We start from the raw sequence: 27,387 nt of genomic DNA on the forward strand, positions 1-27,387 counted from the left end.
GGAGCACATTTTCCCAAGATATAGCCTTCCACTAATGAGAAGATCTTAGTCTGGGAACTAAGATCCTATATGCAGAGGAGCAACTAAACCTAGGCACTGTAACTACTGAGCCCCCACTCTCCGGAGCACACAAGACGCAACTAGAGAGTCACGAGCTGCAGTGAGAGGTCCCACATGACGAACGAAGATCCTGCAGGCCACAACGAAGATTCAACGCAGCCAAATAAACAAATAAACATTTTTTTAAACAACAATAACATACATACAAAAGAGCACATTTTCTGGACAGTAAGCCTATTCAACAGGCATATCTTTGCAATTTGTGAGTCAGGGCCCAGAAATGGAGGGCCACCAGGATTCTGTAGGTGGCAAAAGTGTCAGATGAGGTGTGCTGCACCCTCACCAGGTGGGCTCACTGAGCCAGGTCTTCAGAGATGCTCTTGGCTTCTGGTCTGTGCACACACACACTTGCTTGCTTTTGGTGCCTGGCATAAACACCCACTTCTGCTCAAACTTACGACTCTTTTCCACACGAGCATCAATTCCCAGTTCCCTCTCCGTGACTGTTCCCTGACCCCAAATGCATGCATAAACCTAAATTTCTTGGATGACAGCAAATCTACAGACACATGCAGCCAGGCAGTACACAGGAACTCAAACTTGGAATAATCACAATCCTATATTAGGAGTGCCGGTCAGAGATGAAACCTGGCTCGCTGAACCTACCTATCCCTTGGAAAGCAGGGAGAAGACTCCAACATGGACACTACTCTGGGTTCAACAGTGATGGAGGCCTGGGCAGAAAAGCCAGCAATAGGACCTTGAAGAAAGGCTTTTCCTCTTTGTGAGAAACAAGTAACTTGGCTTCCAGGCACCCTGCCTAAATTCTCCTGCAACTAACTGGCTACACCTAAGATATCCTGTATCTATCCTTCCAAGAAGAATTTAAAACATATCAATAGGGGGTGAATTTTCAAACTTAAAGTCTTCATCATGACCACTGGTCATCACTGCCATGAAATGTAGAAATCCAGACTCTGCCTGCAGTGCAGGGGACCCAGGTTCAATCCCTGGGACCTACTCCAGTATTCTTGCCTGGAGAATCCCATGGACAGAGGAGCCTGGCAGTCTACAGTCCATTGGGTTGCAGAGAGTCAACAAACCTGGTACCAAAGGACATGTACTGTATGCCTTTACTTAGATGAGATACCCAGAAGGCAAATTCCTAGAGAAAGAAAGTAGAATGGTGCATGCCCAGGACAAGGGGAAAGGGCAGTCAGTGTTTGATTGAGGACAGAGTTTCAGCTGTGCAAGATGAAAACGTTGTGGAGATGGACGATGATGATGTTCACCTAACAATGTGAATGTACTTAATGCCACTGGACTGTGCACGTGAAAATGGTGTCAAGTTGGTAAACTTTATGTTACGGGTATTTTACCACAATTTTAAAATGTGAAAAATAATCAGTGTTTCTTAATAAGAGTAATATGCCACTGAAGTTGGTGAAATGGCTCTATTTTCCCCATCTTACAGGGTAGACTTGGCCTAACAGAGCAAAGTAATCCTTTTCAGACTGCACCTATTGCATCAACACTCACTGCGTGCGTGCTTAGTCACTCAGTCATGTTTGACTCTTTGCGAACCCATGGACTGTAGCCCACCAGGCTCCTCTGTCCATGGGATTATCCCAGGCAAGAATACTAGAGTGGGTTGCCATTCCCTCCTCCAGGGGATCTTCCTGACCCAGGGATCAAACCCAGGTTTCCCACATTGCAGGCAGATTCTTTACCATCTGAGCCACCAGAAAGGTACGTGGTAAATTCTTCTTTCCATAAAATCCCACAGGTACAATCACTGACACACTCATGACCCATCTCTGGCTGCCCACTGACCCATGGTGGGCAGAGGAAAAGAGGTCAGTGGGTTTCCCTCGAGCATAGTCCAGTCATGAACAGCACATCTCCAGAAAGCAGGATCCTGACCCTGCCACCCCACAGGCATGTCTCTGGACAAGTCATGCTGCCTTACTCTGCCTCAGTTTTCTCATCTGTAAAAGGGACTAATAATAGTACCTGTCCTAGTGATTGTCCTAGTGAAGGTTATCATTACCCATGGGACAATTCTGAAGTGCACAGAGCTGCCCTTGACCCAAAACAAGCACTGAAGAATGATTCTGACAGCAAGAGGAGCCATACAATGGTTCACACTGCAAGTGGACAGCCTTTCTGAGCAATCCCATCAGAGCATAAGGTTTAACTGGAAGCCTTACAAACAGTCTGGATACCCTAGCCACACTCCATCCAGTTTAACTAGAACCTTAAGCATGGAAGAAGAAATCCAAATGCCACATGTTAAGGCTCCCCAGAAAAGCAGAGATTTTTATTAGAGTCACTGGAGACATTTGTACATGACGTAGATCCCGCTATAGATGAATGAAGAGCTCCATCAGTGAGTCCATCTCACAGGCAAGGTTGAAAATCACACAGAGGGAGTTGAGGAGACAAAAGATGGGCCTGCAGACCGCAGAAGCTGAGACACAACATACCACGAGCGGTGCCCCAGAGAGTACAGCAAATAAACAGCAACAAAAAACACACATTCAAAAGTATGACAGGTGAAAATGAACTGAAATAAAGGAAGAGTTAATTAGGCACCAAGAAAAATGGCAACAGATTATTGGGCACATTTTGGGGGTACAAGCTTATAAATTTACTCAATTTCAAGAATTCATAATATTTTCCTAGTAAATCTTTGACCTGCTTTTTTACCTTCTGCTAAGCCACTTCAGTCGTGTCTGACTCTGTGTGACCCCATAGACAGCAGCCCACCAGGCTCCCCCGTCCCTGGGATTCTCCAGGCAAGAACACTGGAGTGGGTTGCCATTTCCTTCTCCAATGCATGAAAGTCAAAAGTGAAAGTGAAGTCGCTCAGTCCTGTCCAACCCTTAGCAACCCCATGGACTGCAGCCTTCCAGGCTTCCCCATCCATGGGATTTTCCAGGCAGGAGTACTGGAGTGGGGTGCCACTGCCTTCTGCGTTTTTACCTTCTAGTAACTTGGAATTAGATACGTTGTGACATAAAGGGCTTCCCAGGTGGCTCAGTGGTAAAGAATCTGCCTGCAGTGCAAGAGATAAAGGTTCCCTGAGTCAGGAAGATCCCCTGGAGAAGGGCATGGCAAGCCACTCCAGTATTCTGGCCTGGAGAATCCGATGGACAGAGTAGCCTGGCGGGCTACAGTCCTCAGGTCTCAAAGAGTCAGACCCAACTGAAACAACGTTAGCATGCACACATGCACTACACAAAAAGCCAAAGAATACAGATCAAACAAAGGGGAGAGAAAAAGGAAGCACTGAAAATAAAAAATACAACCCCAAAAGACAACAGATTTAAGGGCGTATTTCAATAAACATAACAGAGGAAAACTTGTTATCTAGAACAAGTTTCTATTCGGGATCAAAACCTAAATAAAGCTATTCATTATCATTAAAATAGCTATCTAAACCAAACAGCTAGGAAGCAGAAAAATCTTTAGGAACAAAGACTTACTAGACAACTAAGAACAAAAAAAAAATCATATAATATTAACATATGATTTAGTAAGAAGCAAAAAACAAGGAAGACACTTTTAAATTATTAAGGGTACAATCCTCACTGAGGAACTTTCATTAATATATGTAGCAAATACCACAGTGCCCAAAAGACTAAAATAAAATCAGAGGTATAGAAGGAAATAACATCATAGGATACCAAATCTACCTCACTGCCTTAAGCAAATAAAGAAAACAAAAAGTAAAAACAAGTCACTAATCAATTAGGTTGCTCAGCAACCCACTTCAGTACCCTTGCCTAAAAAATCCCGTGGACGGAGGAGCCTGATAGGCTGCAGTCCATGGGGTCGCTAAGAGTCGGACACGACTGAGAGACTTCACTTTCACTTTTCACTTTCATGCACTGTAGAAGGAAATGGCAACCCACTCCAGTGTTCTTGCCTGGAGAATCCCAGGGATGGGGGAGCCTGGTGGGGTGCCACCTATGGGGTTGCACAGAGTCGGACACGACTGAAGCGACAAAGCAGCAGCAGCAGCAAACCAAGATTATATCCAAGTTCCCACTCTACATAACAAATAATAGCCATATTTTTAAGCCACCAAAAACATCAAATTCCTCAACACCAAAATACAGCAGACCACACTCTCTATGAACAAAATGCAATGAAACTAGAAAATAACTCCCTGGAGGTATTAAATGTTCTTCTTTACTTTTGAATTGCAGAGAAAATAAAAATTGAGATTAAAGACTACCTGGAAAATAACAACTTGTAACAAAATCTAAAAGCAGTAGCCAAAGCTACATGCATAGGATAATTTATAACCTTAAAAAGCTGCCTTCCTTATAATAAAATTGTTCAAAGGTTCGTGTAGAAAACTAAATGTGACTAGCCAGGAAAATTCTGGGAAAAATGTGCAAAGGGACAGATTAACCCTACCAAACATTAAAATTTACAAAGCTATGATAATTAATTAAAAACAGAAAGACATTGAATGATCTGGAAATAAGACCAAACAAACATGGAATTTTTAATACCAAAAAAAAATAAAAGGCTGTTTTTCAACAACTGAAAAGCAACACGTTATTCAATAAAAGAATTCAGGGGAACTCACTTCTCTGAGCAGAAGAACTAAAGTTGGATCCAAATTCTATGTGAATGAAAGACAACCATAAAAAGTGTCATAAAACTTCCGCAAAAAAGGTTAATTTTTTAATAATCTTGGGATGGAAAAGAGACTCCAATGTCTGACTCAAAACTCAAAATACATAAAATAAAAGCTAGCTTAGCCTGACTCCATAAAACTTTCTGCATGGAAACAATCATAAGCAATGTAAAAGGATAACCTGAGAAGGAAATATTTTCACACACTCTGGAATAGACCTAAATAGTTTTAGAAGTCAGTGAAACAATTGAGAACAACTAGTTGAAAATTAGTAGAGAAAGCAAACATTTATTTCCCCCAAAAAAATAACTAAAAGACTTATGAAAACATTCAGCCCCATGGACAATTTTTTAAATGTCAATACAAAGAATTAACATGCCATTTCTCTGCTGCAGACTTATTAGTATTAAAATGCTTGACAATTTCCAGTGTTGGTCAGGACTTGGAAAAACCAGAGAGGCTCACACACCCTCGCTGCCACATAAATCATTGCCGCCTTTGGGAAGTGCAACCCTGTAGAATCTATTTAAAAAATCTGTATCATTACCTTGGACAAAGAGATTCACTTCTGGGAACTGACTCTACAGATACATAGTATAGAGGAAATAAAAACATATGTACAGATGTGCCTGCAGCACTCTTTCCTGCAATAGTTAAAAATCAGAAGTATCCGTCCACAGACCAGTGAAATAAATGATGAGTATCCAAATGGCAGGTATTAGCAAGGGTTTTTTAAAAATGAGGTGCGCAGCATGCACTAAGATGGAAAGATTTGCAAGAACTACTGCTATAGCAAACCTCAGTTCAGTATGCAAGGTATAATCTCATTGTATACAAAAACAACTCAAGGATGCTACAACACGGATGAGCCTTGGATACATTACACTCAGTTAAAGAAGGCAAATACAAAGGCCACATAATGTATGATTCTATTTATATGTCATTTCCAGTATAGGCAAATCCAGAGAGACTGTAAGTAGCTTAGTGGTTGCAAGAGGCTGGGGATGGGAGTGAGAAGTCACTGTTAAAGTAGGAGGTTTCCTTTGGGAGCGATGAAAATGTTCTAAAACCAACAGAGGTGATGGCTGCAACCCAGTGAATGTACGAAATGCCACTGAATGGTACACTTTCGGTTAATTTTATGTTATGTGCATTTTACCACAATTTTTAAAAATAAACAAAAGAGATGCACAGACAAGCACGGGAACCCAGGAAATGTCTGGAATGAAGTACAAAGACTGTAGGCCAAGTTCACCTGGGACCTTCGCAGGTCTTCCCTGGTGACTCAGAAGGTAAAGAATCTGTCTGCCAAGCAGGAGACCTGAATTTGATTCGCAGGTCGGGAAGACCTCCTGGAGAAGGGAATGGTTACCCACTCTAGTATTCTTGCCTGGAGAATTCCATGGACAGAGAAGCCTGGCGGTCTACAGTCCATGGGGTTGCAAAGAATCGAACATGACTGAGTGACTAACACTTCTGCAGGGGAGGTGGAGGGTGGTTGAGAAGTGAGAAGGGCTTTTCATTTTACGCCCTTCTCAGTTTTATTTTTTAAGTCATCACCATTTGTTACTGGGGGGTGTTTGTTGTTGTTTTTCTTGATCATTACTCAATTGAGGAATAAATGCATAACCCTGGTTTAAAATGAAAACAGGAAATTCCCTGGCTGACCAGTGGTTTAGACTTTGTGCTTCCACTGAAGGCGACCTGGGTTCAATTCCTGGTCAAGGTACTAAGATACCCCAAGTTGTGCAACATGGCCAAAAAAAGAAAAAAATTAAAAGATAAAAAAATTATAAAGTAAATGAAAACAATCCAGAGGAAACTACATGAAGTTCCTCTAAATAACACCCCAATGCTAGGAGGGCCCTCTAGTAAATATTTGCCTGCAGAAAAGACAGAAAGCACTGTTTTGAGGGAGTTTTCATACAGTGATTAAAAAAAAAAAAAAAATCTTGCAATCATAAGTAGATAATTGGGCCCAAGCCAAGGTTCCCTCAGTATCATGAAGACATCCCATGCCCCACACACACACACCCAAAACTCAGGGCCCGTTCCACCGCTGGGGAAAAAAGTAATTATAAAGAACATTTTTAAAAACTTAATCCCAGGCAGATCAACTTATACCCATACTTGGCTTTCCTTCTTTCATTTTGTTTTGAATCAGTTTGGCTTTTAGATGCCATAGAAATCTGTGGTTAGTCAACTAGAAGAAACGTGATTATCTTGGGGTTTTTCCTTAATTATTTTTTTTTTAAATAAGAAAATAAATGGGCTCAAAGTTTAGAGTAGCAAAAAAAAAAAAAAGTGAACCTTATCTGAACTCCGAAAACGCTTCACTAATTAGAGGTAATTGTGGCTGGGCGCTGCCTTGCAAAACAAAGGATTTTCCTTCTTCCAAAATAAAATGAAAAAGACACATCAAATTTAGCAAATAGTGAAGAAAAACTGGGATGTGTATAGCAGAAAAGCAGCTAAATTTCAACAATGAAACATACATGCTTGACCATTACTGAAACAGTCAGAAGGTTGTATCAGAATTACACCTCTTGTTGCCATTTAAGAAAGCATCCTCTGGGCTCCTTCTTATAAAGCTGCCTTCCAGTCGAAGCCCCAGCAGCCACTTGGTGGAGGCTGACACCCCTACACATGCTCATCCTTAAAACTCATCCTCTGCAGGACTCCATGCTTACCTCCCTCTCTAGCGTCCAAGGGTGCCTACATTAGGTGCCCCTCCAGGAAGGAGCTGGCCTCATCTCCCCGCATCCCTGCCCAGAGTCTCCAAAAAGCTACAGGGAAGCTGGGAGTCCTGGGAGTCCTGGGCGTCCTGCTTGGCAAACTCAGGGCCAGCCCAGTCAATGCCTTTTTCTGTCCACAGGACCTTCCTGTGGCCTCCAGAGCTACCCCTGAATTTTGGAACAGGACAAAGTTGAAGAAAGGAGCTGCTGACCCGAAGGACAGAGGAACCCACTTCCAAGAGCACCCTCCCTCACCACCCCTCTCAACCTGCTTGCTCTTTCCTCTCCATTTGGCACTTCCAGGGCCTCCCTGCAGGGCCAGCCTTCAAGGACTGCAACAGCTTCCTGCTTCAAAAGCTCCCAGGCCCAGATAAATCACACAGGCTGACAGCCGCACCGTCCCAGCACCCAAGGATGTGTGCTTTTCTTGGATTTTTTTGTTGTTGTTACCCAGGCTCCCCCAAGGGAAACAAAGGCTGGGATGGGTGCCTGACATCTTGGGGCCTCAACAGCCCACCTCTCTCTCCTCTGAGCTCCAGGAAACTCCCATCAAAGCCTCTTTTAAGAGCCAGGCAAACAGCTGGAGGAAGGGAGAGGGGACAGATGGGTGACTGGCCAAAGACATCCAGGCCCGGACACAGGGCTGGTCCCACAGACGTGCTCAGGAGGCTACCCGGGGCTAGCCGAAGCATCGATCAGGGAAGCAGTCCCAAACAGCAAGCTTTCCAGGGAGCGGGCTTGCCCTCTGATGCCAAGGGACTGGCCTGAGTCAGGCCACAGACACACAGAGAGAGCCTGACCATGCCCGCGCTGGGCCTGGTGACGCTGACTCCTAACTGCAACACTAACCAATCATGGGGCCAGTCCAGTTAGTGGCCAACCCAGGTGTGATGGGCTTAGCCACAGAAGTGTTCATTAGCAGTGGAACATTTCTGTCATTTGAATTCCTATGCAGGTCCTCTGAAAAGAAAATCGATAGAAAGCAATATTGATTAGCCTGCAGGTAAGTGCAGATGTGTCTGCATGAGTCAGCTTCAGCTGCCTTGACAAAGCACCGCAGACTGGGGGTTTTCAACTACAGGCCTCCATCCCCCCACTGTTCTGGAGGCTGGAAGTCTGAGATGAAGGTGTGGGCAGAGCTGATTTTCCTGAGGGCTCTCTCCTCGACTTGCAGACAACCACCTTCTCCCTGTGTCTGCATGTGGCCTCTTCCCTCTGTGCCCAAATTTCCCCTTTCTATAAGGACTCCAGCCATACTGGATTAGGGCCCACCCCTGATGACCTCAGATTAACTTGGGTACCTCTGTAAACCCCTCTCTCCAAATAAGATCACATTCTAAAGTACTGGGGATTAGGACTCCAATACTATATCTTTGGAAGAAAACGCTGTTCAACCTGTAACAGTGTAATATTCTCTTTATGACAAAAGGAATGAACTTCATCTTGCATGCATGCATGCTCAGTTGCTCAGTTGTGTCCGACTCTTTGCAACCCCATGGACTGTAGCCATAAAGCCTTGAAACGGTACACTTTGAAAGACAGCTCCAATGATATTTCCACCTCAATGTCCTTTTAGATTTCCTGTATTTTGCCTCAGTTTCAGAATATAAGATAATTCTGATTCTTTGTGGCCATTTTCACAAAGGAAAAGTATTGCAACAGTGCTCAGAACAAACTTGGGGTTCTAGGCTAAACAGAGATGGCTGCTTCCATCTACACCAAAACAAGCTGACCCAAAGCTGTCTGCGGAGACACCACGGGGCCGGCATGAAGCAACCCTGAGGGCATTCTGCATGATGCTCTAAAAACATTAAATATGTTCAGAATCTAATTCGTTTTTTCTTAGTATTTATTTATTTGGCTGCCTTGGGTCTTGGTTGTGGCACACGGGATCTTTGCTGTGGCATGCAGGGTCTTTGTTGGGGCACACCAACTCAGTTGTTGCTCCGAGGCATGTGGGATCTTAGTTCCCCAACCAGGGATCAAACCTGTGTCCCCTATAACTGCAAGGTGAACTCACACTGGACCACCATGTAAGTCATCAAAATGGAATTTAGATTGAATATTTGTAAAGTCCAGAGAATTCAATAGCCCAGAGGACTAGCTGAACTAGTTTTCTACATCCCCAAACTTCCATTTTTTTTGCCCATCCATGCGCTGTGCTGTGCCTAGTTACTCAGTCGTGTCTGACTCTCTGCAACCCCATGGACTGTAGCCCGCCAGGCTCCTCTGTCCATGGGAATTCTTTAAGAATACTGGAGTGGGTTGCCATGTCCTCCTCCAGGGGATCTTCCCAACCCAGGGATCGAACCCAGGTCTCCTGCATTGCAGGCGGATTCTTTACTGGCTGAGCCACCAGGGAAGCCCAAGAACACTGTAGTGGGTAGCCTATTTCTTCTCCAGGGGATTATCCTGATCCAGGAATCGAACCAGGGTCTCCTGAAATGCACAGATTCTTTACTAGCTAGGCTACCCCAGAAGCACTTACCACCCATAGAACAACCCTGGGGCTGTTCAAACATCAAGATGCACCCCTGAAGAGCTTATGAATTGCTTAAAAACTTCCACATCTCCTCCTCGACATATTGACTTGCCACATTTTCCCTTCACCTTCCCCTCTGGCCAGAGCTGGACAAGAGTTTGTTACAAAGCAAAGAGCCAGATGATGGGACAGAGGAAGTAACTGTGTAACAGTTACTGCTAATTTATCTAAATGTGTAGACATAAATGTTGTCTCAGAGGCTTATAGACAGGATCCAGTCAAGTAATCCCTAGCACAAGAGGTATGGTGGAATCAAAGATCGTGAAGATTCCTGTGACGCCTTCCCATCTCCCCCAGGGTAACCACTGTTGTCAATCTGACTTGTAGATTGGAGGCCTTATTCTAGAGACAGCTTTATCCACAGAGAGAGGAGATGGGCGCGGGATTTTTTTAGACCAATCCCATGCAGAAGGATATCTTCTGCAACTTGATTTTGTCCCTACCCAGAATTTCACTTTGAAATCTCCCTCCGTGGGCATCTACAGAGTTTCATCTTCATTTTAGCCACTGTACAGTAATCCATAGGAGAGACATGGTACGACTTCAATTATTCGGCTTCCATTAAAAGACATGTTGATATCTCTAACCTCTCACTATTAGAAATGCTGCAGCAGTGAATACCATGTTTCCCAGGCGTGCACAGACTTTTGTGGAGCAGGCCACAGAATGTGTAGTGTAAATGTCACACGGCCCTCAAAGCGGTAGCTTACACACCACCATGCCACCCTCTTCGAATCACTACTGACATGCTCTGTATGACCCATTTCTGACCTCAGGCAAAGCTCAGTCAGAAGTACCTTGGGATAACTGCCTCGTAACTTGCATTTTCTTGAACCCTACTAACACCAAACTCTTTTTCTTAAGTTTTGGGTCTTTTGTATTTTTTTGCAAACCACTTCCTGTGCATTGTGTCCCTTTTAATTGGAACATCTTTTTTTTTTACAAGTTCTTTGTGTATTCTGGTTACAGATCTGCTCATCTGTCATATATTCGGTAAAACACAGTCTTTCCAGCAAACAGTCTGAATTTTCAAGTGGGACGTCAAACCATCCACCAGGAAGCACAAAAGTGAGTCTTGCCATATGTTGTTGTTGAAAAGGGGAGGAGCGCACAATACACACCAGAAAGCTAAAATGCCTTCCTTGCTCCCTTTCTACACCTTAACAGTCTCTGTGTTAATGGCTCCAGGGCTCTGAGAGGGTGTGGGCTGGCCACTCTGTGCAAGGCTCTGCAGGGGCATTTCTCCTGGAGACAGTCACAGGAGCACCCTGCCAAAAGAGGATGAATGAAGGGCTGCACTGGACACAGCTCAGTGGGGCCTTCCCTGTGCCCCCCACGCACACCACGCACTTTGCTGATCCAAGGCCGGGTATCCAGGCCTCTGCATCAGGACCCAGCTCTGTACAGGTCCCTACCACACAGGGAAACCTTGGGAATGCAGAGAAGCAATGCCTATACCTGCTGGAATTCAGAACCTCAGACCCAATGGGACTCCCTCTGGCTGAAGGCCGTTCTGATGGGGAAAGCCAGGGTTTATGGGCACACCTTGCCTGGGTCCTGCTGCAAACAAACCAAGTGTGAAAGGCCATTTTCCAGGAAGTTGCGAAAGCTGGGCAGGGCCTGGGTATCAAGTATCACGTGCTTGTGATAACAGTACAGAGATTATGTGGAAAACAGGTCTTACCATTCATGCTGAAGTATTTACAAGAGAAAAATTAAAGCTGTCCAGGACCCATTAAGTGGGCAGGAAGAAATGAAATGAAATTAACAGAACGTGTTAACTGTTGAAGCTGGGTGAAAAATATATAGGGGTTCCCTGTACTAGTCTAATTTTATGTATACTTCAAGTTTTCTATAATAAAAGGCCAAAGTAAAAGATGTTACAAGTTCTGGTGATCCAGAAACTGGACTAAGACTTGGTGATTTTCATTCTTTGATAAACACAGTGTAGGTAGAAGGCATGTGGAGCCTGCCCCACCCCATCCCTAGGTGAGGTGTGACGCCATTTCCCATAAAATTATAACTACTTGAGTCTCTCTAAGCAAATCTGTTCAACCCCATTATAGATTCCACTGGCCACAGTCACACATTTGTATCAATTAACATAATTTTCATGCCTTATTTTGAGATAATTTCAAATTACTCAAAAGTTGGAAGATTCATGCATGAAACTCCCCCATTCTTGTTACCCAGATTCACTAATTCTTCATGTTTAACCCCACATACTTCATCATTCTCTCTCCATACTCACACTGCTTTTTATTCTGAACTAAAAATTGGTTGCAGACATTAGGCTCTTTATCCATTAACACTGAGTACACACTTCCTAAGACCAAAAATATTCTCTCACAGAACCTCAGTACAATTAACAAATTCAGGAAACTGAACTCAGACCACACTTTTAAATAATTGACCTCCATAGTCCAATTTCATCAAAGTTTCCAATGATGTGCAGGTCAGTTTTCACTCTAAACCAGTCCTCTTCAGAAACATGCTGCATTTTCTCTTCTTGTCCTGTAGTCTCCTTTAAGTTGGACCCATTTCTGGGCTGTTTCTGTCTGTCACAACATTGACGTTTTCTACTACAAGCCAGTTTTTAATAAAACACCCCTCCATTTGGCCTTGCTGAATTCAGTACCAACAGACTCAGGTTCTACATCACAGCCTGAATTCAGGCTAATCTATATCTTTCTTGAAAGGACAACGGCCACCTGCCCACAATAGTGACGTGAGTCTTGGTCACCCAGGTAGGTGACGTTGGCTTTCTTCGGTCTGTGGTCACTAATTGTCCCTTTGCAAATAAGGGCTTTGTGGAGAAATACTTTGAGCCATGAACATTCCCTGCTCCCCAACAAACACAGCCTCGTTTAATTGCATTTAATTGCATTGGAGACTCTTGCCCAAATCAATCTGCACAATTATTGTTTGCAAAACATAATTTTTTTCAAGTCACCTCGCTTTTATTAGCTGGCATTTTACTGTGTGGAAATGCCCTCTCTTCACTTTCTCTTCTATTCATTTATGTAATGTAGTATGTTAAACAGTGTTCCCCCAAATTCATATCCACTCGTAACTTCAAATGTGACCTCACTTGAAAACAGTTTTTGAAGAAGTAATGAGTTAAGGATCCCAGGATGAAATCACCCTGGATTTAAAGTGAGCCTAAACCCAATTACTTCTGTCCTTATAAGAAGAGGAAGAGACACAGAGAGACATCCAGGGAGGAAGGGCATGTAAAGATGGAGCAGAGATTGAAGTGATGCTGCCACAAGCCAAGGAAATATCAGAACCCCCAGGAAACAAAAAGGGCAAAACGGATTCTCCCTTGGGGCCTTTGGAGGGATCATGGACTGCCGACACCTTGACTTTGGACTTCCAGCCTCCAAAATTGTTGGGAAATCATTTTCTGTTGTTTTAAGTCACCCAATTTGTGGTACTTTGTTACAGCAGCCCTTGGAAAATAATACATGAATTTACCTAAGTTGTCCCTTGGTATTCCCTTCTCCCTCTACCCCCTGGAGATCAAAGTCCAAGGCTGCTCAAGTCTCTTATATAAAATGACTACTGTTCACATATAACCCACACACATCCTCCTGTACACTTTAAATCATCTCTGCTGCTGCTGCTAAGTCACGTCAGTCATGTCCGACTCTATGCGACCCCATAGACGGCAGCCCACCAGGCTCCCCCGTCCCTGGGATTCTCCAGGCAAGAACACTGGAGTGGGTTGCCACTTCCTTCTCTAATACATGAAAGTGAAAAGTGAAAGTGAAGTAGCTTAGTCGTTTCTGACCCTTCTCGACCCCATGGACTGCAGCCCACCAGGCTCCTCCGTCCATGGGATTTTCCAGGCAAGAGTACTGGAGTGGGTTGCCATTATCATCTCTAGATGACTTATAACACTTGTTGTTGTTGTTTAGTTGCTAAGTCATGTCCCACTCTTTTGTAACTCCATGGACTGTAGCCCATCAGGAGTAGGTTGTCATTTCCTTCTCCAGGGGAATCTTCCAAATCCAGGGATCAAACCTGAGTCTCCTGCATTGGCAGGCAGATTCTTTACCCCTGAGTCACCAGGGAAGCCTCCTATAATACCTAATACAATGCAAATATTATATAAATAATCATAAATACAATCCAAATGCTATGTAAGTAGTTTCTAGTGTGCAGCAAATTCAAGTTCTGCCTTTTGAAACTTTGTGGAATTTTTTAAATATTTCTGACCCATGGTTGGTTGAATCTGAGGATATGGAACCCACAAAGAGGCAACTGTACTTATTTACTTATTATTAATGTTGAATAATAGATTCCTATTTTGTTCCATGTATAATACATGTGTGTGCTAAGTCGCTTCGGATGTGTCCATTCTTTGCAACCCTATGAACTGTAGCCCATCAGGCTCCTCTGTCCATGAGGATTCTCCAGGCAAGAATACTGGAGTGGGTTGCCATGCCCTTCTAAGGGGATCTTCCCCACCCAGGGACTGAACCAGAGTTTTTTACATTTCCTGCATCAGCAGGAGGATTCTTTATGACTAGTGCCTCCTAGGAATCCCTGCTTGTCTTTATCTGATGCTTTACTGCCCCAAATGTGACCACCGGAACGCCTCCAAATTGGCACCTGTACCTCTGATATGTTCTCATTACTTCTGACCCCTTACTTTATATCATAAGAATATGCTCCTGGTTAATCTTCTATTTTTCCCTTTCCTGGCACCATAGTCAGTCATTTCCCCAAGGTATTCTAGTTCCTGTATTGTGTGATAGTATTTAGAAACCTAGATCTGGGCACTGAGAGTGCTCATTGCTAATGAGATGCTAGAAATAATTATTATATACAGAAAAAAAAGCTATTTTATGAATAATGCATTTCTAATCTTAACATACATTATTTTATACATGTAATGTAAATGTGTATATATATATATATATATATATATATATATATATATATATATACACACACACACACACATCCATACTGCTATGAAAAAACAAGCCCACTAAAAGTGCAAGCTGTGCTCTTGTGTTTGGTTTTGCTTTGCTTTTCATCCAGACTGAGGATATATAGTCAAAGCACTGGGTCCACACTCACTTGAACTAGGTTTCTTTTCTCCTGTCAGTGTAGTTACATTGTTCATGTACAATATATTTAGATTTATTTACTTGTTTGCATTCAGTTTTAGTTTCCTGCCATTTTCAGTGATTTATTTTTTTAATTTAAATTTATTTATTTTAATTGGAGGCTAATTACTTTATAATATTGTATTGGTTTTGCCATACATCAACATGAATCTGCCATAAGTGTACAAATGCTCCCCATTCTGAACCCCCCTCCCACCTCCCTCCCCGTACATCGCAGTCATCCCAGTGCACCAGCCCCAAGAACCTGGACTGGCGATTCGTTTCACATATGATATTATACGTTTCAATGCCACTCTCCCAAATCACCCCACCCTCTCCCTCTCCCACAGAGCCCAAAAGACTGTTCTATACATCTGTATCTCTTTTGCTGTCTCGCATACAGGGTTATAGTTACCATCTTTCTAAATTCCATATATATGCATTAGTATACTGTATTGGTGTTTTGTTTTTTTTCTGGCTTACTTCACTTTGTATAATAGGCTCCAGTTTCATCCACCTCATTAGAACTGATTCAAATGAATTCTTTTTAATGGACGAGTAATACTCCATTGTGTATATGTACCACAGCTTTCTTATCCATTCATCTGCTGATAGACATCTAGGTTGTTTCCATGTCCTGGCTATTATAAACAGTGCTGTGATGAACATTGGGGTACATGTGTCTCTTTCAATTCTGGTTTCCTCGGTGTGTACGCCCAGCAGTGGGATTGCTGGGTCATAAGGCAGTTCTATTTCCAGTTTTTTTAAGGAATCTCCACACTGTTCTCCATAGTGGCTCTACTAGTTTGCATTCCCACCAACAGTGTAAGAGGGTTCACTTTTCTCTACACCCTCTCCAGCATTTATTGCTTGTAGACTTTTGGATCACAGCCATTCTGACTGGCATGAAATGGTACCTCATTGTGGTTTTGATTTGTGTTTCTCTGATAATGAGTGATGTTGAGCATCTTTTCATGTGTTTGTTAGCCATCTGTATGTCTTCTTTGGAGAAATGTCTATTTAGTTCTTTGGCCCATTTTTTTGATTGGGTCGTTTATTTTTCTGGAATTGAGCTGCAGGAGTTGCTTGTATATTTTTGAGATTAGTTGTTTGTCAGTTGCTTCTTTTGCTATTATTTTCTCCCATTCTGATGGCTGTCTTTTCACCTTGCTTATAGTTTCCTGTGTTGTGCAGAAGCTTTTAATTTTTGAACATGCAAAACATTAACTTATTGCAAAGGTCAGAGCTAGACAAAAATATATGAAAATGAACTAAGAACAGAAGGAAAGTATCTGAACATAGTAAACAAGCTCACAGTTAACATCATGCTCTATGGTGAAAAACTGGAAACTTCTCCACTAAGACCAAGAACAAGACAAGGATGTCCATTTTCACCACTTCTACTAAACATAATATTGGAAGTTCTGGACAGAGAAATTAGGCAAAAATTTTAAAAAGGAATAAAAGGCATCCAGAATTGGAAAGAAGTAAATTATCTCTGTTCACAGATGGCATGATCTTACACATAGATACACAAAAATTCTATATGAGCTAATAAACAGATTAAACAAACTTGCAGGATACAAAATTAACAGGTAAAATCAGCTGCATGTCTATATAGTAACAGAAATTAATCCAAAAAAGGAAATTAAGAACGTAATCCATTCACAAAAGCATCAAAAGAATAAAATATTAATACCAGTAATAAATTTAATCAAGTCGGTGAAAGACTTGTTTACTGAAAACTACAAAACATTGTTGAGAGAAATTAAAGAACATCTAAATAAATGGGAAAAAAATCTGTGTTTGTGAACTATAAGATTTGTTAAGGTGTCTAAAAAGCAGAGACATTACTTTGCCAACAAAGGTCCATCTAGTCAAAGCTATGGTTTTTCCAGTGGTCATGTATAGATGTGAGAGTTAGACTATAAAGAAAGCTGAGCGCCGAAGAATTGATGCTTTTAAACTGTGGTGTTGGAAAAGACTCCTGAGAGTCCTTTGGACTGCCAGGAGATCCAACCAGTCCATCCTAAAGGAGATCAGTCCTGGGTGTTCATTGGAAGGACTGATGTTGAAGTTGAAACTCCAATACTTTGGCCACCTGATGCGAAGAACTGACTCATTTGAAAAGACCCTGATGCTGGGAAAGATTGAGGGCAGGAGGATAAGGGGACAACAGAGGATGAGATGGTTGGATGGCATCACCAACTCGATGGACACGGGTTTGGGTGGACTCAGGGAGTTGGTGATGGACAGGGAGGCCTGGCGTCCTGTGGTTCATGGGATCCCAAAGAGTTGGACACAACTGAGTGACTGAACTGAACTGAACTGACTATCCAAAGCAATGCACAAATTCAGTGCAATCTTTATCAAAATCTCAGACACCTTTGTCGAAAGAGAAAATCCACCCTAAAATTCATATGTAATTTCAAGGGATCCCAAATAGCCAAAACAATCTAGAAAAAGTTGGAGCACCCATACTTCCTGATCTCAAAACATACTACAAAGCTGCCATAATCAAAACACTGACAACAGGATAGACACAGACCAATGGAATAAAATAAAGAATCCAGAATTGCCCCACTCTACATGTGGAGCAAATGACAAGGATACCAAGATTATTCGATGAATAAAGAAAAGTCTTTTCAACAAAGGGTACTGGGAAAACTATATTTCCACATTAAAAATAATGAAGTCAAACCCCTACCTTACTCAATCTACAAAAATTAACTGAATATGGATCAAGGACCTAAAGAAAGTGAAAGTGAAGTCTCTCAGTTGTGTCCGACTTTTTGCAACCCTAGGGACTGTAGCCTAACAGGCTCCTCTGTCCGTGGGATTTTCCAGGCAAGAGTGCTGGAGTGGGTTGCCATTTCCTTCTCCAGGGGACCTTCCCGACCCAGGAATCGAACCCGGGTCTCCCGCATTGCAGGCAGACGCTTTACCATCTGAAAATGGATCAAGGACCTAAACAAAAGCTAAAACTATAAAACTTTTAGAATAAAACAAAGTGGAGAAGCTTCAGGACATTGGACTTAGCAACGATTTCTTGGATGTGATACCAAAAGCACAGGTTTAAAAAAAAATAGATACGTTGATTTTTATAATTAAAAATTTTTGTGCACCAAAGGATATTATCAACAGTGTGGAAAAGCAACCCACAGAATGGGAGAAAATAAATGCAATCATATATCTGATAAAGAGTCAATATCTAGAATATATAGAACTCCTACAACTCAACCAAGACAACCCAAACAATCTGATTTAAAAATGGGCAAAGGATTTGAACAGTACATGCTAAGTCACTTAAGTTGTGTCAGCTCTTTGCGACCCTATGGACTGTAGCCCACCAGGCTTCTCTGTCCTTGGGATTCTCCAAGCAAGAATACTGGAGCAGGTTGCCATGCCCTCCTCCAGGGAATGTTGTTGACCCAGGGCATCAAAACCATGTCTCTTACATCTCCTGCATTGGCAAGCAGGTTCATTACCATCAGGGTCACCTGGGACATATTTCCAAAAAAAGATACACTAATGGCCATGAAATATATACAAATGACATGAAAGAATGCTCAACATCACTAATCATTAGAAAAATGAAAATCGAAGCCACAATGAGATCAAAGCCACTTCACACTCATTATGAAGGCTGTTATCAATAAAGCAGAAAATAACTCATGTTGACAGCATGGTGATTACTCAATAAAGTAAACTTAGATGACCATGCTGCTGCTAAGTCGCTTCAGTCGTGTCTGACCCTGTGTGACCCCATAGACGGCAGCCCACCAGGCTCCCCCGTCCCTGGGATTCTCCAGGCAAGAACACTGGAGTGGGCTGCCATTTCCTTCTCCAATGCATGAAAGTGAAAAGTGACAGTGAAGTCGCTCAGTCGTGTCCGACTCTTCGCGACCCCATGGACTGCAGCCTACGAGGCTCCTCCATCCATGGGATTTTCCAGGCAAGAGTACTGGAGTGGATTGCCATTGCCTTCTCCAATCTAGCAATTCCACTTCTGGGTATATATCCAAAAGGACTGAAACCTGTACAACTATGTTCATAACAGCACTATTCACAATGGCCAAAAGATGGAAACAACCCAAATGTCTGCCAACAGACAGAAAAAGCGGTAAAGCAAACTGTGGTATATGCACGGGGTGTAGGTACATGTGTGCATAATGGAGTATTACTCAGTCTTAAAAAGAAGTATGAATATATATTATGAGATGGATGAACACTTGAAAAGACTATGTTAAGTGAAAGAAGCCATTTACAAGAGGACAAATATCATACACTTCCATTTATTTGAGATATCTATGGTAGTCAGATTCATAAGTAGAATGGGGACCGTCATCGCTGGCAGGAGGAATGGGCCATTGGGGTTTAACGGGGGCAAGTCTCCATCTGGGGGATAAAGACCATTCTGGAGATGGACAGTGGTGACGGTGGAACAAGGTGGAGATACTTAACACTAGGGTAGTGTACACTTAAAATGGGTTCAAAGCTCTATTTTATACATATTTTACCTTTATTTTTGGCTTTCCTGGTGGCTTGGATAGTAAAGAATCTGCTAGCAATGCATGAGACCCAGGTTCAATCCCTGGGTAGGGAAGATTCCCTGGAGAAGGGAATGTATCCTTGTCTGGGAAATCCCATGGACAGAGAAGCCTAGTGGACTATAGTCCATGGGGTTGCAAAGAGTTGGACATGACTGAACGACTAACACTTGCCTTTATTGTAAAAAGATCTGAGGTAACTGATGTCACTTTCTAGACCCCTCCCTCCATGTCTTATGTTCACTTAAGACAGAGCTCCCGCTCGTCACCATCTCCTCCGGTAGCCTTTAAGCTGCTCTAGAAATGTTTTCAGTGTTATACAAAGACTGTAGTGACCTGGTGGTTATTTCACTGTCTGGAGAAAAATTCCCAATTTCTAAATGTTATTTCCAAATGTTCGCTAACAGTTGAAAACATAAGGCAAAATCCTGCAACAGGACATCAAGGTGGGCACATAACCAAGTGTGACCCAGAGGTTGCGCCTGAAGCCTTCTCAGCCTTGGCCCTCACTCCCTTTCTACACCCCTCTTACCATCCGCTAGAAGTGGCTCACTTTCTAGATGGAACTCTTACGCCCCCCCTCAATTCCTCACCATCCCCCCAATCCTACTCACTCTCCTTCCCAGTGCCCATTGTCTGTCAGAAATCAAACTGTTGTGTGTGTCCCTCCTCCAGACCCCTAAGGAATAACTGGACATTTTCCTTCTGCCTCAGTTTCCTTCCAGGATGCTCCTCCACCAAGACCTTCCCTGGGAATTCCCCCAGCAAATCCAAGGCCAAGCCCCTTGATTTTTCAAGCACCTCCCCTCTGGGGTGCAACTACTGCCCACTTAGCTCCCCTACCACTACCCCTGGCTGCTGCCAAATTATCCTCTGAAAACATGGCTGTAGCTCACCATATCTTGCCCTGCTTATCACATCACACCCTGCATCTGCCTGAGAGCTAAGATCCTCACCCTCTTGACTCCACACCATTTCCCCTTCTCTGAGGACAGTGCTCTGGCTGTTCTTGGTTCTGCCTCCTTCCACGACCGCCCTTCTCTCTGCCCTTTCCCATCTGCAAACACATTCCACAAACACATTCCACCACATCCCACGTGGTGGCTCCGAGGTAAATGAGAAGATCTCAGGAAGGTTGGCCGCTATCAGGCGTTATCACAGAGCTGTTTGCTGCAGGAAATCTTTGGCAAATCCTAGCTGAAGCATATTAAGGCTCGGTTCAGAATGGACTGAGAATTGGTCCGTGAACATGTTCTCAGATCATCTCCCCAGCTCCCTGTCTCACCCCTACGGTGATTTTCTTCCCCAAGTGGGAAACTGCTTTTGCACACCCCAAATGTGCCTGGCATTGTGCGGGGGAATTCAACCAGTAATCAGTAAAGTTTCTTCGTCCTTTCTTGTGCTGGATTTTTTTGCATCTGCGCTTTAAACCTTGATGTGATTCGTGTTTCCTTTCAACACTTGAAGATTCCTCCATTACGTCGGACTCAGTCTAATCTGAATCAACAGTCATCACTATGACCATTTCATGTGCTTTTTCAATGGCACTGAAGCCATGATGTGGCCCTCCCACACACATGCGCACACACAACATGTTCATATCATTTTGTCTAGCCCTTAATATGTGAATTCTTTAGAACTAACATTTTCCCCAAATCAGCACTATATGGTACGTAAGTGTATACTTGTCGCCTTGGTCATCACACCTCTGCTAAGCCCCTCTCGGGGAAGCCTCTCTAATCTAATTCTACAGATTAGACTCAGTCAATCCAGTTCATTTTTGCCATTAAATCTCCCACAGTCAACAAACAGAACTCTAAGTAAACAAGGTAAGCCCCTCCCTGACTCTGGATGCCACAAGACATTCCTAAAACAACAGCTGCTAACACAGAGACGCTCGGCAGAGAGGAGTGGTGGTGGACAGAGCTTCCTGCAGTGCTGGAAACGTCCTCTAAGTTCCTGGACCATTCGAGCACCCGTCACATTTGTGTGCTAAATCATTTTAGTCGTGTCCGACTCTCTGCAACCCTAAGGACTGTAGCCCTCCAGGCTCCTCTGTTCATGGGACTCTCCAGGCAAGGATACTGGAGTGGGTAGCCATGCCCTCCTCCCGGGGATCTTCCCAACCCAAGGATCAAACCCACATCTCTTGTGTCTCCTGCATTGGCAGGCAGGTTCTTTACCACTAGCACCACAAACACGAGGCCCCTGAAATGCAGCTAGTGCAGTGGAGGACTGAATCTTTCATTTCAGTTCAGTTTAATTAATTTTAACCTAAATAGTTACATGTACCTATACTCCACAGCACAAGCCTACAGTGAGGATTTCTGTCATTTAAGTGCACACTGAGTTAACTAGCCCTCCAGGAGGGCACCGAGGTGTGGAAACCCCGAGGCTGGAAGGAAACCCTCCCCCACTCCAGGAGGATCTGAAGAAGCTGCCACATTCTCCCCAGATAACATCTCAAAAGTGACAGAGTGCTTACTGAAGCTCATTCCAATGACAATTAAAGACACACACACCACATCTCACTGGAACTTAAGACTTTCTAGAGGACAAGCCACTTAGTCTAATCAGGCTAGATTTTTCTGTAATTATTTCCTTCCCTTTGGCTTTTGACTTTTGATTTTTTGGTTCTTTCAGTAAAACTTGGGGGGGAAAAAAAACAGAAATCCCCAAAATGGTACAAATAACACCAACACAATTCCTTATTTTTGAAAGGTTTTCCCAACACTGTTCAACAATTCCTTGGCCACTCTGTTAATATGATTTTAAACAGATCACACCCCAGACATATTTTATAACAACAGCACATGCAAGCAGAGCTGTCCCGCCCTTATTTCCAACTTGGCAAGCTCCTCGGCAAAACCAAATAAATACATACTAGAAGAAGGCTGGTACAAACCCCAGCCAGTTGCTGCCATAATTAGTGGGCCAGAACTGGTCTTGTTGCTTAGATTTTTCAAAACTCAAGAAGACTGTACTACCCACCAAAATCGTAGCAATTCTTTTACAGTGATACAATTCTACAGTACAAAACCAAAGAACTCAAAGAGTCACTGAGAAGCAATGTTTTCAAAACCAGTTCTTTCAGCCCAGCTGTCCTTTCATGAAATTGCTATCAGACATGTAAAATCCAGACTTAATCAGCAACACTTCTCTGCAAAGCAAAGCCCCCTGGTTACTTTGCTTTGATACCTTCCAGGCATGGTATTCATAGGGTCCACCTGGTAGTCACCACAGGGTCCCCAAAGAAAGAAATATCTTAACGGCAACTTTCTTTACCAGGAACATATCACAGCGCATAAGAGGATCCCCATGGGGGACAGCAGAGTAAACCCAAAGCTTCACAGCCCAGCCCTTCTCCAGGTGGTAAGCACAGGATGCTGCCGGTCCCCCTTCAAGTTCCCAGGGAATGGACCAGATAAACACCAAAAGGCCCCTGACATCAATGAATGTTTTAGAAGATGGTTATAAACCTTGGGTGCAGATAACAGTTAGTTACCCACTTTCTCTTCCCTGACTACAATTTGGAAGTATATAATTACACCTTTCCCTGAGAAAAGAGTTAGCGTGCACAAATTTCCTATGCCGAATCAGAGTGGCCAGGGCTCTACAGATTAGGGGGGTGCTAAGCCTTTCACACTCAATGATAATGATAACTTTCCACATCCTGGCCTCCCATGGAATGCATTTTAAAGGAGTGCCACTTCTCCAGCTGCAACCTTGCTTTAGAAATCCCTCTTTAGGGGATTAATCTTTCCTACCTGTCAGACAGGCTGTTCCCCTGCCCCTGCATTTCTATCCCATTGATCTCAGGAAAAGATTCCAAAGGCTAGAGCGTGAAACCCAAATTCTTCCAGGCTTCAATGTCTCAAAGGTTAAACCAAGGGTAGAAAGACAAAACGTTCACAGGGAACGAGTAATTCAGGACAAATCACACCATAACAGAGAGTGACACACACACACAACAATTACAGCGGTATTTTGACCAAACAACAAGAAAATGGTTTAACAATAAAAATAGAAATGATATTTCACATTGCCTTGTAAATCTGCAGATCGCTGTCACCCAAAACCCCTGGTCAATGTACCTTTTTAAACCCATGTTGCTTTTCTGAAGGCAAAATGTTAAGCAGATTTCTTGTAAGTTTTCTAACTATGACTTGCTTTACTAATCAAGAGTTCAGCCTCGTTGACTAGAGCCCCTCAGTCACCTATCACCATTTTTATAAACAGTTCAGTACAGCAGCTCACACTGAATGCCGCACAGTGGTGGTCATTGTCCAGATGCCATTTTTGTCAAGTAGACATGAGGGTTAAACTTGCTTTTGCTATTAAATACTGAAAATTTTCAAATGTGTGCTTTTTTCTTGGTACACAGCCATAATAAGAAAAACATGTTGCCTTACTATAGAGTATATAAAAACTTGTCTTTTTCCACAAAGTCTTCTTTTTCAAGATGTTTTCATTTACTTACTTTCAAATGGATCACTATCATTATTTATTACCACCATCACTCCAGGGATCTGGGCCAGAAGTAAACATTGTACTGTCAAAATCAGGGGTGAGGAGACCCCAAAACTCCCAGCCTGTCAAACCCAGGCAGAGCACACAGCCCAAAATTAAGCATTTGTCTCCCTAAGGAACAGAGCCTTCTATAAAAACATAGAACTTATAAATCCTTTTAGAATAACGTTTCCTTGTTTTTACATAGTAACGTATGTTTTGCGTATAAAATACACTCAGATTACAGGGATTCCTCTTTACAGCAGAAAAGATGCCAAATACTTGAATCTCCTGTAATCATAAAATTGTATTCATAGTTTGAATATGATCTTATTCTTTGCATTTCCACCTCACCTAACATTCCAGAAGAAAGAGAATTATAAACAGCTTCTTTACTCCCTCCCCTATAGAAATTACTATTATTTTACTGGAGAAAGAAAATTACCTCCACACAGGGTTCAGAAATTAAGGACAGTGATATTGGATTGCTTTGTTCCTCAGAGATTTCTTTAACTCTACTGGAAACTATGGCAATGTTTAAACTCCACTGCCCAAAATGCGAGCAACTTTCCAGTCAGCTGCAATCTTGATTTAAGGAACAGACCCATCACCTTTTCTCACATCACCCACTTCTAACTCTCCCCTGGCAAATGCAACTAAAACCGCTGGGCCACAGGTTTGCGCGGTAGGGTTTTGCAGAGCAATTAACCCCCACACGGCCACCCGGCAAACGCTGTTCAATGGCACGTCGAGTCCCCGCGGTTAAGCCCCTTCTTTCCCCTCCCGCAGCGCAGCAAATGCACCGCTTGACTCGAAACGGGAGAGGGATTCTAGCTGGATAAGGGGTGTAGAAATCCAGAGGGATGCTGTTTAAAACGCACAGACTAACTTAGGTCTGGTTTACTTACCTTTGCACCGTGCACCTTGAGCGGCTTACGCTTTAAGGGACAGCGACAGAAACGCAAACCCCTTTCCCAAATCAAGTAACCAAGGATGTGTGACGTAATTGGCTCTTGTATTAAACCTAAACGCCCCCCAGGAAAGGCTGCCCAGCATTCCTGAATCGTTGGATGGATCTCTGGAGCGCGCAGTTGGCAGCAGAAGACGAAAACCACCGAGCCCCCTTCTTGTGCCTTTTGTCTAATTCTCACCTACGTGCAGAAATGCCGGGGGGAGGGTGCACAGTACATTGAGTGGGGGACACCGAGACCCACTTAGGTGTAAGGGGAGGCTCACACATTTCTGGGTCACGAGGTGAACCCCCTTAGCTTTCAAACCTAGAGGTTCCGCCGCCCTCCCTCTCCGCAGCAGGGTGCGGGAAACTGGCTGGCTGGGGCGGGGTGGGGGCGGGCAGGCGGGTGCGCGGGTATCGGGACAGCGTGGCACCCTAGACCGATCCCCCTAGCTTCCACCGAATGCGATAGCACCTCTTGCTCGCCCCGGGGTCCACGCAGCCCAACAGCGTGCGACCCTCGAGGGGAATGCCACCCGGGAGCCTGGCCCACCCTCCAGCCAGCCCGAAAAAGGCTAGGTCTCCAGCAGCGGAAAGGCGGCCCGGGGACCCCGGACCCCAGGCACAGGAAACGCTGCTTTGGCCACTTCTCGGCGGTGGCGGAGGAGGTGAGGGGCCAACAAAAGGGAAGCCAAATTCCCTTCCAACCAAGGGGCGGGGATCGGGAGCGCCCTTCCCTGAGCCTCGTCCCACCGCGGCGCCGGCCCTGGGGAGATGTCGGCGCAGACCCGGGCGCCACGGACCCGGAGCTCTGGAAAGAACCTCGGAGAGCAGGGCCGAGATAAGGTCCTGAGAACCTCGGACACGTCTGAGGACCCAGGCGGCGGCCGCATTCACACTCACGACCCTCGGAAACCCCCGGCTAGGGGCTCCTCGCGGGGGCCGGCGCCGCCCGCCCTAGCCTCTGGAAACACTTAGGCGTCCCAGGAGCGCGCCTTATTGAAAGCAGCCCCGGGCGGCGGGGCGCAGATGCGGAGCCGGGCTGAGGTGGGCACGGGAGGGGGGCCCCCGCCAGGCGCCCCTCGCCCAGGAGCGCCGGCGCCGGCGCGGCGGCCGGAGCAGCAGCATCGCGAGGGACGGGACGGGCGCGCGAGGGGCAAGCCCTCTGCCCGCGCTTGGAGGAGGTGCGCCCGGGTGGACGCGGGCTGGTGAGTCCTACCTGAGGCCCTGGACACGCAGAGCAAGAGCGCGGCGACCGCCCAGACGGCCGGGACGCACAGCCACCGCAGCGCCGAGCCCCGGGCCATGCCGCGGGCCGTAGGGGCCTGGGCGCGGGGATCCGGCGCCACCACCCCTGTCGGCCACGCGTCCGCTGCCCTTTCTCCTGGGCGCTTGGCGAGTTGGTCCCTTTCGAGGAACTCGCGGTCCTCTTCCTCTCTCGGCCCGGATGCGCCGCTCGGCTCGGGCCGGCGGGACGCGCGCGGGGGGCGGACCGCGGGCAAGCAGGGAGGCAGGGTCCCAGGCTCGCCCGCCCCGATGGGCAGAGCGAGAGGCCCGCGCTGGCGCCCCCTGCTGGACGGACACGCCTGTAGCGGGCGGGGCGCGCGGGCAGCGCGGGGCCAGAACCGGGGGGCAGCCGCTCCGTCCCCGGACGCGCCTCCCGTGCCCGCCCCCGGCCTGCTCCTCAGAACGCTTGGACGCAAAAGTGGAGCCTTGGGGACGTCCAGCCAGACCTCGCGGGGACTGCCCCGCCACAGAGACTCCTGGCGCAGTTGGCACCCACCTTTAAGGGCGGGACCCCCGGGAGCCTAACGGTAAATCTGTAACTCAGGACGACTTGGTGCCCCGCCGGCCTCCACCGGGCACATCAGAGAGACACCCAATCCCAGGAACCGGTGGCGCGGGAGGAAGAGAAGCAAAACTTTCAAGGAAAAGGGCAGCGTCCCCGCCGGCGCCCTCCCGGCCTCTGCTCGCTACGTTGCGAGCAATGGGGACAACTGCGTGCCTCCAAAGTGCTCGGAAACTGCTGGGAGTGGAGCTGCATGGAGGGAATCCTCGGGAGCGCGATGCTATATGAAGCCACCGTGGCTTCGGGTTTACTGTTAAAAGCAAATTGTGTAATTTTACCCATTAAACGCAGAACGCTGTTTTCTGCAGAGCCCCAGAAACATGCAGAAGTAATTTGCTTCACTTGTAAAAGACGTTTTGAACGCAATTCAAATAGCATATTTTCTTGCTTATTCTTGGTTTTGCTTAACACATGAA

General features: G+C 44.9%; 1 protein-coding gene across 2 annotated transcripts in view; it reads right to left on the reverse strand.

Annotated features, from left to right (window-relative positions):
• Nucleotides 1–26,656, reverse strand: part of ROR2 (receptor tyrosine kinase like orphan receptor 2) — a 239,675-nt gene extending 213,019 nt beyond the window's left edge. The window contains exon 1 of one of the 2 annotated variants that reach the window (XR_011254235.2): nt 26,342–26,584. Coding sequence is in view for 1 of the 2 variants with exons in the window: in XM_069575607.2 (XP_069431708.1) it covers nt 26,342–26,429 (88 nt within the window). In the remaining variant the exon portion in view is untranslated. Of the gene's footprint in view, nt 1–26,341 lie in introns of both variants that reach the window. The other variant, XM_069575607.2, reaches the window with a different exon arrangement.
• Nucleotides 26,657–27,387: the final 731 nt, after the last annotated feature.

The sequence above is a fragment of the Ovis canadensis genome, chromosome 2 (assembly GCF_042477335.2).
Source record: "Ovis canadensis isolate MfBH-ARS-UI-01 breed Bighorn chromosome 2, ARS-UI_OviCan_v2, whole genome shotgun sequence".
Taxonomy (NCBI): Eukaryota; Metazoa; Chordata; class Mammalia; order Artiodactyla; family Bovidae; genus Ovis; species Ovis canadensis.